The 11,071-nt window shown below is 41.1% G+C and overlaps 1 protein-coding gene across 1 annotated transcript; it reads right to left on the bottom strand.

The window, feature by feature from the left end:
* Nucleotides 1-6,136: 6,136 nt before the first annotated feature.
* LOC120047115 (thyrotropin-releasing hormone receptor-like) lies at nucleotides 6,137-10,863 on the bottom strand. Its single transcript, XM_038992653.1, has 2 exons — nucleotides 10,081-10,863; nucleotides 6,137-6,574 (listed from the first exon to the last, which is right to left on the bottom strand). Exons 1-2 carry the CDS (start codon nucleotides 10,861-10,863, stop codon nucleotides 6,137-6,139), a joined length of 1,221 nt encoding a protein of 406 aa, XP_038848581.1.
* Between the last annotated feature and the right edge of the window lie 208 nt (nucleotides 10,864-11,071).

Below are 11,071 nucleotides of genomic sequence, written 5' to 3' on the forward strand. Positions count from 1 at the left end.
CTGAAGGGACACAGACTGTTGGTTGGCTGTATTTTTGTTTCTTTTTCTTTTTTATATATATACAGTACCAGTCAAAAGTTTGGACACACCTAACTTTCTACATTGTAGAATAATAGTGAAGACATCAAAACTATAAAATAACACATATGGAATCATGTAGTAACCAAAAAAGTGTTAAAATAATCCAATCCAATCAAATGTATTTATATAGCCCTTCTTACATCAGCTGATATCTCAAAGTGCTGTACAGAAACCCAGCTTAAAACCCCTGTTAAACCCACTGTTAAAATAATATATGTTTTATATTTGAGATTCTTCAAAGTAGCCACCCTTTGCCTTGATGGCACCTTGGCACACTCAAGAACTTTGAAAGATTCTTAAAGTGCAGTCGCAAAAACCATCAAGCGCTATGATGAAACTGGCTCTCATGAGGACCGCCACAGGAAAGGAAGACCCAGAATTACCTCTGCTGCAGAGCATAAGTTCATTAGCGTTACCAGCCTCAGAAATTGCAGCCCAAATAAATGCTTCAGAGTTCAAGTAACAGACACATCTCCACGTAAATTGTTCAGAGGAGACAGCGTGAATCAGGCTTTCATGGTCGAATTTCTGAAAAGAAACCACTACTAAAGGACACCAATAATAAGAAGAGACTTGCTTGGGCCAATAAACACGAGCAATGGACATTAGATCATTGGAAATCTGTCCTTTGGTCTGATGAGTCCAAATTTGAGATTTTTTGTTCCAACCGCCATGTCTTTGTGAGACGCAGAGTAGGTGAACGGATTATCTCTGCATGTGTGGTTCCCACCGTGAAGCATGGAGGAGGAGGTGTGATGGTGTGGGGGTGCTTTGCTGGTGACACTGTCTGTGATTTAATTAGAATTCAAGGCACACTTAACCAGCATGGCTACCACAGCATTCTGCAGCGATACACCATCCCATCTGGCTTGCGCTTAGTGGGACTATAATTTGTTTTTCAACAAAACAATGACCCAACATCTCTCCAGGCTGTATAAGGGCTATTTGACCAAGAAGGAGAGTGATGGAGTGTTGCATCATATGACCTGACCTCCACAATCACCCGACCTCAACCCAATTGAGATGGTTTGGGATGAGTTGGACCGCGGAGTGAAGGAAAAGCAGCCAAAAAGAGCTCCTGACTGTTGCAAAAGCATTCCAGGTGAAGTTGGTTGAGAGAATGCCAAGAGTGTGCAAAGCTGTCATCAAGGCAAAGGGTGGCTACTTTGAAAAATCTAAAATCTAAAATTAATTTTGATTTGTTTTTTGGTTACTACATGTAAATGATTCCATATGTGTTATTTCATAATTGTGATGTCTTTACTATTATTCTACAATGTAGAAAATAGTACAAATAAAGAAAATCCCTTGAAGGAGTAGGTGTGTCCAAACTTTTGACTGGTACTGTATATTGCTTTATTTGGATACCCAATCTCCTTACCAATGGGAATGTCCTTGGGACCAGTTTATGTTGTTAACAGGCTATACACACATTCATTCCCAAACAGCTTTGAGACATGTCTGACTGTGTTAATCCTTACAACCTACCCCAGTTTTGGAGAAGTCTTTGTGTGTGTGTGTGTGTGTGTGTGTGTGTGTGTGTGTGTGTGTGTGTGTGTGTGTGTGTGTGTGTGTGTGTGTGTGTGTGTGTGTGTGTGTGTGTGTGTGTGTGTGTGTGTGCGTGCGTGTAAGTATGCATGTGTGCGTTTGAGAGAGATAAAAATAAAGAGTGAGAGAGACAAAAAGAAATAGAGAGTGATTGAACGATATTGCGATGGCTATTATATTTATCTGTATTCTGTTTGCCTTCCTTTCACCTCAACCTTCATTCATTCTTGTCTTTCTCATCTAGTTACTACTGAGCAGGCTGCTTTTATAGCTTCTTTAAAGAACAACGCAGTTTGAATTAGTATGAGCAACATTATATGGTCGATTAACAAGCAATTTTGAAAATAATTAGTAAAGAAAATGACTGACTGCATGTTCCTTGGTATGACTTTGGAAGATTGTGTTAATTTGTTTATTTAGTCAAAAAGTTGTATTCATTTTTTCTTAGGCCTTCTCATCATAAATCCTACAATAGCCACCTGTCACACCCTGATCTGTTTCACCTGTCTTTGTGATTGTCTCCACCCACCTCCAGGTGTCTCCTGTTTTCCCCATTAGTCCCTGGTGTATTTATCCCTGTGTTTCCTGTATCTCTGTTCCAGTTCGTCTTGTTTTCCCAAGTCAACCAGCGTTTCTCCTAACTCCTATTTTTCCCAGTCTCTGTTTTTCCCCAGCCCTCCTGGTTTTGACTCTTGTCTGTCCTGACGCCGAATCTGCCTGCCTGACCACTCTGCCTGTTCTGACCTCGAGCCTGCCTATCCCCTTGTACTGTTTGGACTCTGACCTGGTTTATGAACTCTTGCCTGTCCCCAACCTGCCTTTTGCCTACCCCTTTTGGTATAATAAATATCGGAGCTCAACCATCTGCCTCCTGTGTCTGCATTTGAGTCTCACCTTGTGCCCTTATACCACCTGTTTACAAAAGGCATTGTTGTGCATATCTGTAGAAATAATATAATTTCATTGAGAAAATTGTAATTCAGGTATTTTGCTGGTTACTTACAGAGCTGTTGATCAGAGGGTGACAGGTGTGTATGTGAGTGACCTTGGACTAAGAGGAGAAGATAATGGGGAAACATCTGGATACCCAATCTCCTTACCAATGGGAATGTCCTTGGGACCAGTTTATGTTGTTAACAGGCTATACACACATTCATTCCCTAACAGCTTTGAGACATGTCTGACTGTTAATCCTTACAACCTACCCCAGTTTTGGAGAAGTCTTTGTGTGTGTGTGTGTGTGTGTGTGTGTGTGTGTGTGTGTGTGTGTGTGTGTGTGTGTGTGTGTGTGTGTGTGTGTGTGTGTGTGTGTGTGTGTGTGTGTGTGTGTGTGTGTGTGTGTGTGCGTGTGTGCGTGTGTGCGTTTGAGAGAGATAAAAAGAAAGAGTGAGAGAGACAAAAAGAAATAGAGTGATTGAACGATATTGCGGTGGCTATTATATTTATCTGTATTCTGTTTGCCTTCCTTTCACCTCAACCTTCATTCATTCTTGTCTTTCTCATCTAGTTACTACTGAGCAGGCTGCTTTTATAGCTTCTATAAAGAACAAAGCACTTTTAAGTTAGTAGACAAAGCATTTGCCAGAATTTTTATGCAAATGTGCTACCATAACAATCCTTTTTACGGTAATAAAAAAATAAATGTGTGTCTGGTGAACCTCATATCTACTTGAGCTAGGCTATTTACTTTAAAATACCATTACATTGACAGGTCTAGTGGGACTATCCAACTATCCAAAAATGGAGTGCTTTGCTCGCAAGGGGCCAGATTATTCCAGGTCCTCCGAATAGTGCTCGCAAGGGGCCAGATTATTCCAGGTCCTCCGAATAGTGCTCACAAGGGGCCAGATTATTCCAGGTCCTCCGAATAGTGCTCAATCAGGGGACCTGTTTAAAGATTGACGTGGTCAATATAATCATCCCATTTAATGTCTCAATATATCTCAATTTACGATGTATGAAGAACATTTTGATGATTTGCTATGTAGTCGTCATCACAGTTCTGCATTATTTAATCTGGTGTGTGTGGAGAATACATTTGAGCACTGCATAAAACATGGGTGCACTTTTAAAAGAAAACTGATGCTTTCAATGCTGCTTTCCACACCATTAACCCATGTATTATTCCAAATGAATGTGCTGTGATAAGAACAGATGGAAACGACCATGTTGTTGGCTGCCATATATGTTAAAATTCATGATATTTATTTGTGCAGTCATCTGGATAGAATCACTATGTGAGTATGTTAATAGTGTTTTGATGAAGTTGGAAAAGTAACCATATGTTTTGATTGCATTCTAATGGAATAGATGAAAATACAGTGAAGATGTGTCAAAATATACTGAGGTTAATTACAAATAATAACACGTGAATTTCGGGATTCTGAGAGTAATTATCAATATTTGACAGACCACATGATCAATGAGAATTTTATTATAGACAAATAACAATACAAAATACAAAACACAAACAACAAGGGTAGGTTTTACAATGCAGAGAACTGCCAGCAAAGAGAGACCAGGTTACACAACATTGCTGACTGAAGAATAACTGTATACTGCACATAGATGTCTGTCTTTTTGAAATCACACCACAACATCATTTGTTTTACAGTGTCCATGCTGCAAACTCGCTACCAGGCACCACTCCCTTTTATGGTGGAAACTGTGCAACGGAGATAGTAGATGAAGGTGCAAGAGGGACAGATCCTTATTTCACGTACCTTCTTTGAAACGTACTGTAGTTGTAGTGTTACCAAAGAAGAACAGCGTAGCTCCACATTGATCGCTCCATAGTAAAATACTGTATATTGATGGGAACAAACAATAAAACTGAACGAAACAAACTACGTTATTACAGAATAGCTCTACTGGCAGACACAATTTAAATGGTACAAAGGTAAGAATTGAAAACAGGTCTGAAACGTACATCGAAAATGTACATCGTACATCAATTTCACATGGCGACGAACATTCAATTGCAAGCATTTTTACAGTATCTTAAAAGGGACAGAGAGGGTGTTTCATCAGTATAAAATAAACAACATCAGACTTTCTATGTTTTCCTTATTTGAATTCTAATTGAATGCTCATTCCTTTTATGCTTTTTCTTTCTGTTTCTTTGACACTGTGCCCATGCTTTATGGCTGTACCATGACTCACCAGCCTCCCTCAAATCTCCAAAGTAAAACACTTTGGCATTGATGAATCCTCTAATCTTGCCTTTGCTCTGTGGGTTATGCTTGGGGGGCATCCGTTATGGGGAAATGCTACCATCAGTCTCAGCTGTTGAGGATGTCAACATAATGTTTGGTCTGGTCATGTCAGGCCCCTGACCTAGAGACAACCATCAACCACCCAGGTGTCTGACCCATCAAAGATCTTTCTTGCTATGGACTCCGGACCTTTCAACACTTTTTGATTGAATCCACACCACAGTAGTCCATTACAGGTACAGCAGGATGTTTAACCATGCTGCATTTTTGACACAAGCCCCTGCGGAACGTTTCATATCGGGTGAACCTTTTAGCCAATAAGGTTACTATAAAGTCAAATGGTATTGAGCAATCAAACGGATGACAGATCCGGCGTGTCATTGCTTTGTTATCAGTCCTTTTCATCAGCTGTAACCTTTAAAGAAACTTCATCCCACCTCATCTCTATTTCCCTGACAGTCAGGTTTCAATTTAAAGCAATGTGTGATATTTACACCCCTCGAGCAGAGATGGTTTTGATACTCTGCCTCCTTTGAATTCTGCCTTTGAAATGTGGTCAGTGATCACATTCTCTCTGTGCTGTTTTAAGACATGCAAAGCAGGGTGGTTTTAACAACTTAGCCCAGACAGGTTGACTCCTCCTGTAGAGTGAGCTTATCTTTAAAACACACACACACACACACACACACACACACACACACACACACACACACACACACACACACACACACACACACACACACACACACACACACACACACACACACACACACACACACACACACACACACACACACACACACACACACACACACACACTGAGTTCCTGGCCTACACCTCTCCAGATAAAAAGAGGGATAACATCTTTCCCTTGTTATATTTCCCTTGTAGGAAAACACTTTACAGAGATGGCAACTGTTGCTCAGTATGTGAAAGCAGTATGATTATTACCTTGCAAATTGAATGTGTGTGTCACACAATGTTTAGGACTGATTTAAACAATGCCTATAATTGGGTGCTTTGTGCTAAGATGGCTACAGAGAGAGGGGAGAATATATTTTCACCATGCTAGATAAAGAAATTAAGCATTCCTTCCTCTATTAACAACACATTTTTGGCATTTAATGTTTGCCGTTGTACTGCTCAAATATTACATCAATTCCTCTACAGAAAATGAGTTATAGAATTGGATTTATGATGCTGGAGACCATTTTGATATCACAAACTAGAGCTTAAGGATAAGAAGATCCTTTCAGATAATCATTGTTGCCTGAATGGAGTTACTTTTTCCGTCAGGGAGTGCAAAGGGAAACCCTGCCTGACAGAGAGGGGTCTTCGAATGATATCCTCTTGGTGCTGGGCAGGAACTGGTCACCGGTTGTGGGTGTGGCCAGCTCATCCATCTCGGTAGTGAAGTGGTCAGGGCTCTCTCCGTTGGTTGTGTCCTTGATGGCGCTGTAGGTCAGGGCCAAGCTGTAAGACGCCGGCTTCTCCAATCGCTGTGGACCGCAGTGACACAACTTCTTGAAGGAGGTGCGAAACTTCTGAGACATGGCGTTGTAGATGACAGGGTTGACGGCGCTGTTCAGGTAGATGCAGATGCGGCAGAAGAGTAGGAACCAGAGGTCCAGGTAAGGCTTGTCCAGGAAGGAGTTTACCACCACCAGCGTCCGGTAGGGCATCCAGAGGAGGGCAAAGAGCACCACCACCACAGCTAACATCTTAGTCACCTGACAACAACACATGGAAGAAAATCAAGAGCCATTTTCATCAAAGGACATGGGAAATAATAGAATTCAGCTTGACTCCTGTTAAAAAATGTGTGGGAAAAATGTATGTTCCTGCTATGCAAAGAAAAGTGGTTGAAATGGGTCAGAGAGCACCCTCTGACAATTAATATCAACCACAGACTGGAGAGACTGACAAAACAGCATCTGTAAGACTAAACCAACAGAACCTAGAGAGCAGTTTAATTGCTAATATAATTATGATGTGATAATGTTTATATTAAACTCTATCATCCTTATTTATGTTGTGAGGTCTCACTCCAGGGATGTGTCTCTTATTGGATAGGGCCAGAGAGCAACTATCATCATTGCTAATGGAAGATTCCTGATCACTATCCTTATTCAATTTTGACCTTTTGAGTTAATTCAATCAGGCCCTGGTAAGTGGTATGGATTGCACTGGTTTCCATTCATCGCTAGGCCAGTTAGAGATGTGTGTGTTATGTCAGAGCCTTATCCTGACTTGTTTTGCTAAATGACCTAGCAGTGAGCACAGATCCATCATCTGTCTTTTTTGTCTATTCAACTGAGACAGAAAGAGCCCAAGGCTGGCTTGGTCCATGTTTCAGACAAGGCTGAGGGCGTGCAACCAAGGTAACCTAATTAATTACAAATAAAAAAAACTAGGATGTCTTGATTGCATAGCTCGTCACACCCCAGAGTTAATGCTTGGTGGAAGGACATTTGGCAGCCATTACAGCTGTGAATAATTTTGTATAATATTCTACCAAATTTGCACAACTCTTCAGGCAACATACAGGTATATCTGATGTTTTTGTCAAAATTGTTTAAGCTCAGTAAATTTGGTTGGGAGTCATTGATTGACAGCAATATTCAAACCTGGTTTCAGATTTTCAAGCAAATTTCATTCAGGACTGAGACTTGACCACGCAGGAACACTTAACAATTCTTGGAAAGTCATTCTGGTGTGTCTTTGGCATTAAAATGTGTGTAATTGTCCCACTGAAAAATAGAACTCTAACGTTTTACCTGGGCTTTGCTACTTTCATTTTTAACAGGGGTGAAAGTACTATAGATTTAATTTCTTACAGGTAGAATTACATATAAAATCCCTATTAATTTAATAGGATCTCTGTGGACCTAATAGTAAAAATATGTCGTATTAACTTTTCAAATTTATTCCCTTTAAATGAAGAGTCTATTGACGCACCCGTGCAAGTAACATAATAAGTAACATAATTTGTAAAAATCACATCAAAGTCTGTCAGTTTAAACTAGAGATATCTCAATCCACCGCATCCACCAATGTCGGCCTTCCACATCTGCGTGGAAGGTGCCCGAGATACAGAGGTGTTTGTCAGACCATGAGACATCACAAAAAAATTGGTCTTCTCACGAAACGTCTGTACAGTTGTTTGACAGTCAGATGAAAACATCATGACTGGTTATGCTAATGCCACATTAACCTCTAAAAGTCTAAGCCATTGGGGGGGGGGGGATTATTTGATTACTTAAATAACTTCCTGTAAACCTGGCTACCTATGCATGTTACATGCTGACCAAACCGGACGCGTGCGTGCGTGCGTCCGTGTGCGCCACCGCGCGCGCGTTGATTTTGTTCACCCACACCAGAAGTGATCAGGACACACAGGTTGAAATATCAAAACATACTCTGAACCAAGTATATTAATTTGGGGACAGGTCGAAAAGCATTAAACATTTATGGCAATTTAGCTAGCTAGCTTGCTGTTGCTAGCTAATTTGTCCTGGGATATAAACATTGGGTTGTTATTTTACCTGAAATGCACAAGGTCCTCTACTCCGACAATTAATCCACAGATAAAACGGTAAACCCAATTCGTTTCTCATCATATCTCCTCTTTCTTACGTGTGTCTTTTCCTTCTTTGGACTTTATATGGCGGTTGGCAACCAACTTTAAGGTGCATTACTACAACCGACTGGAGTGTGGACGTCAGTTCATCTTTCACCCACGTGGGTATATGCTCCTAAAAACCAATGAGGAGATTTGAGAGGCAGGACTTGCAAAGCGTTGAGCGTCACAAATAGAGCTAACTTCTATGTCAGTGCCTGGCCACGCAGACACTCGCTGTCGCATGCGAGCCGTGTGGGTGCAATGATTGAATAACATGTATGTGTAAATTTATTTTGCAACGCGAGCGCACGCAACGCGAGCGGTGTGGTCAGCATGTTAGTCCAATCTGAAATAATTCCCACATCCATACAGCACACTGTGCAGCGGCCATTTGATGAATGGAAAGAGACGTCTGTTACAAACATTCTGTGATTCTCATTCATTAGGCCTACACTTGTAACCTGAATTGACGAGTTCACTGTCCACTCAGCATCTCGTTCACGGCCACTCATCTCCGGCTTCACAAAATGTCACTGTTATCTTCAAACCACATCGCATTTTGGAGCGTATTCTACAAGTTTTCTAGTTCATTCACTAATTTCCATGAGGGTGACATGCGTTAATGATAAATAATGAGCCTACAGCCTACAGGTTTATTGGCATCTTCGTTTTAAATATTGTGTTGGCTCATGTTCAACCGGTATGGTGTACACATACCCCAGTATTTATTTTGCCGGTACTCCACCTCCAGTCCCTAATGGTGACAAGCATTCCTATAACATGATGCTGGCACCACAATACTTGAAAATCCACTCCTTATAGTGGAGCTCTCCCTTTCTTCAGATAAACTCACACCCCTCCCATTCGCACGCTCAGTCTCAGGTGCTGTGTATGCTCTATATGTGTTACAAACGACATTATTCAGTGGCGTGTGCTGTCAGCATAGTGGTGAGGCTTTATGAGTCTATATTAACGTGGATTGTTGCATGTTGACTTGCTCGTGCTGCACACTGTAACCTACTTACAATGATTACCCACTGGTTGAATCAAAATTGTTTCCACGTCGTTTCAATGAAATTACGTTGAACTAACGTGGAATAGACGTGGAATAGACGTTGAATTGACGTCTGTGCCCAGTGGGCAAATATTCCCTTCTCTAGGATGTTACCATACACTCTTAGAAAAAAACGTCTTATCTATAACCTAAAAGGGTTATTCGGCTGTCCCCATAAAATAACCCTTTGAAGGACCCTTTTTGGTTGGAGGTAGAACACAGGGTTCTACATGGAACCCAAAAGGGTTCTACCTGGAACCAAAATGGGTTCTCCTATGGGGACAGCAGAAGAACCCTTTTGGAAGTGTGTACAGTGTACAGAGTGTACAGTATATGCTTGGATTGAACACCCCAACTTCACGACATATCATACCAGCGCAATTATGAAACTGTTGAATTCATAATCTAATTATACTGAGTTTTTTTGTATCATTAATTTGATTCCCCTCACTTTATTCACGAGGCACACACACACACACACACACACACACCGTAGTTATTACGATGTAGATACACCGTTATAAGATAACAAACCTTAAAACAGTAGAGTGGCAACTTACCTGCCTGCGAGAGCGGACGGTTGTGCTACAGGATGAATTGTTGGTGCTCATCATCCTATTTCCTTGGCATGATTCTTTTTTCCACTTTGTATTTTCCTTGGGGTCAGCCGGCAATGGGTTGAGGAAAAGAATTCTAGCGATAAATCCATACAGAACAGTGGCTAGCATGAGGGGCACCACGTAGAACATGGCAAAGTCAGTGAAGTAGATAAATGGCAGGTAAAGATTTCTTGACACTTTGTACTCGCATGAGACCAAGGTAATATTGTCGTAAATCAACTCGTTCATGTCAGACAGATAAAACCACATGGCGCAGTAGAGCGAGGTAAAAGCCCAAACGACCACTATGATTTTCTTTGCTCTTGACAGAGTGCACATAAACTGCGCTTTTATGGGGTGGCAGATGGCTATGTACCGCTCAATGGTGAAAGCGGTGATTGAGCATGAAGATGCGTTGATGCCCAAGTACTGGAAATAAGTTATGCTAAGGCACCCGACGTATCCGTACACCCAGCTGCCTCCATACAAACTCTGTGTAATATTCGGCAGTCCCGCCGCCGTCAGAACCATCAGGTCGGCCACCGCCAAACTCACCAGGTAACAGTTAGTCGGTGTCCGCATGTGTTTGGTTGTAAGAACAACTAGTATCACCATAGCGTTTCCAACTATTCCTATCCCACAGATGAGAATCACAAAAAATATGCTGACCACTTTGTATTCCGTGCTATAATCAGTCCATGGACCAAGTGTTTGGTTATTTGGAATTGAAGTAACATTCTCCATGGTTTAGTTCTGTCCACTTCACTTGGAGGAGTAATTCATTTCAGACATAGGCTTTACATTTAAAATAGCCTCAAGAGAGCTCCCATTAAAAATCTATTAGTTCCAAAGCCAAGTCATTATTCAATAAAGTATTTTGTATTACTTATCCAAAATAAAAGTAAACTCATTTCATGAGGTTATGAAAGAAATATATATATCATATAAAATC

This window comes from Salvelinus namaycush, chromosome 5 (genome assembly GCF_016432855.1).
Source record: "Salvelinus namaycush isolate Seneca chromosome 5, SaNama_1.0, whole genome shotgun sequence".
Lineage (NCBI taxonomy): Eukaryota > Metazoa > Chordata > Actinopteri > Salmoniformes > Salmonidae > Salvelinus > Salvelinus namaycush.

Bases quoted from the DNA above. Each gene is read 5' to 3' on its own strand.
- LOC120047115 (XM_038992653.1), bottom strand. From the start codon at position 10,863: ATGGAGAATGTTACTTCAATTCCAAATAACCAAACACTTGGTCCATGG. The intron at 6,575-10,080 runs GTAAGTTGCCAC...TGTTGTTGTCAG, and splicing joins CCGTCCGCTCTCGCAGGCAG to GTGACTAAGATGTTAGCTGT.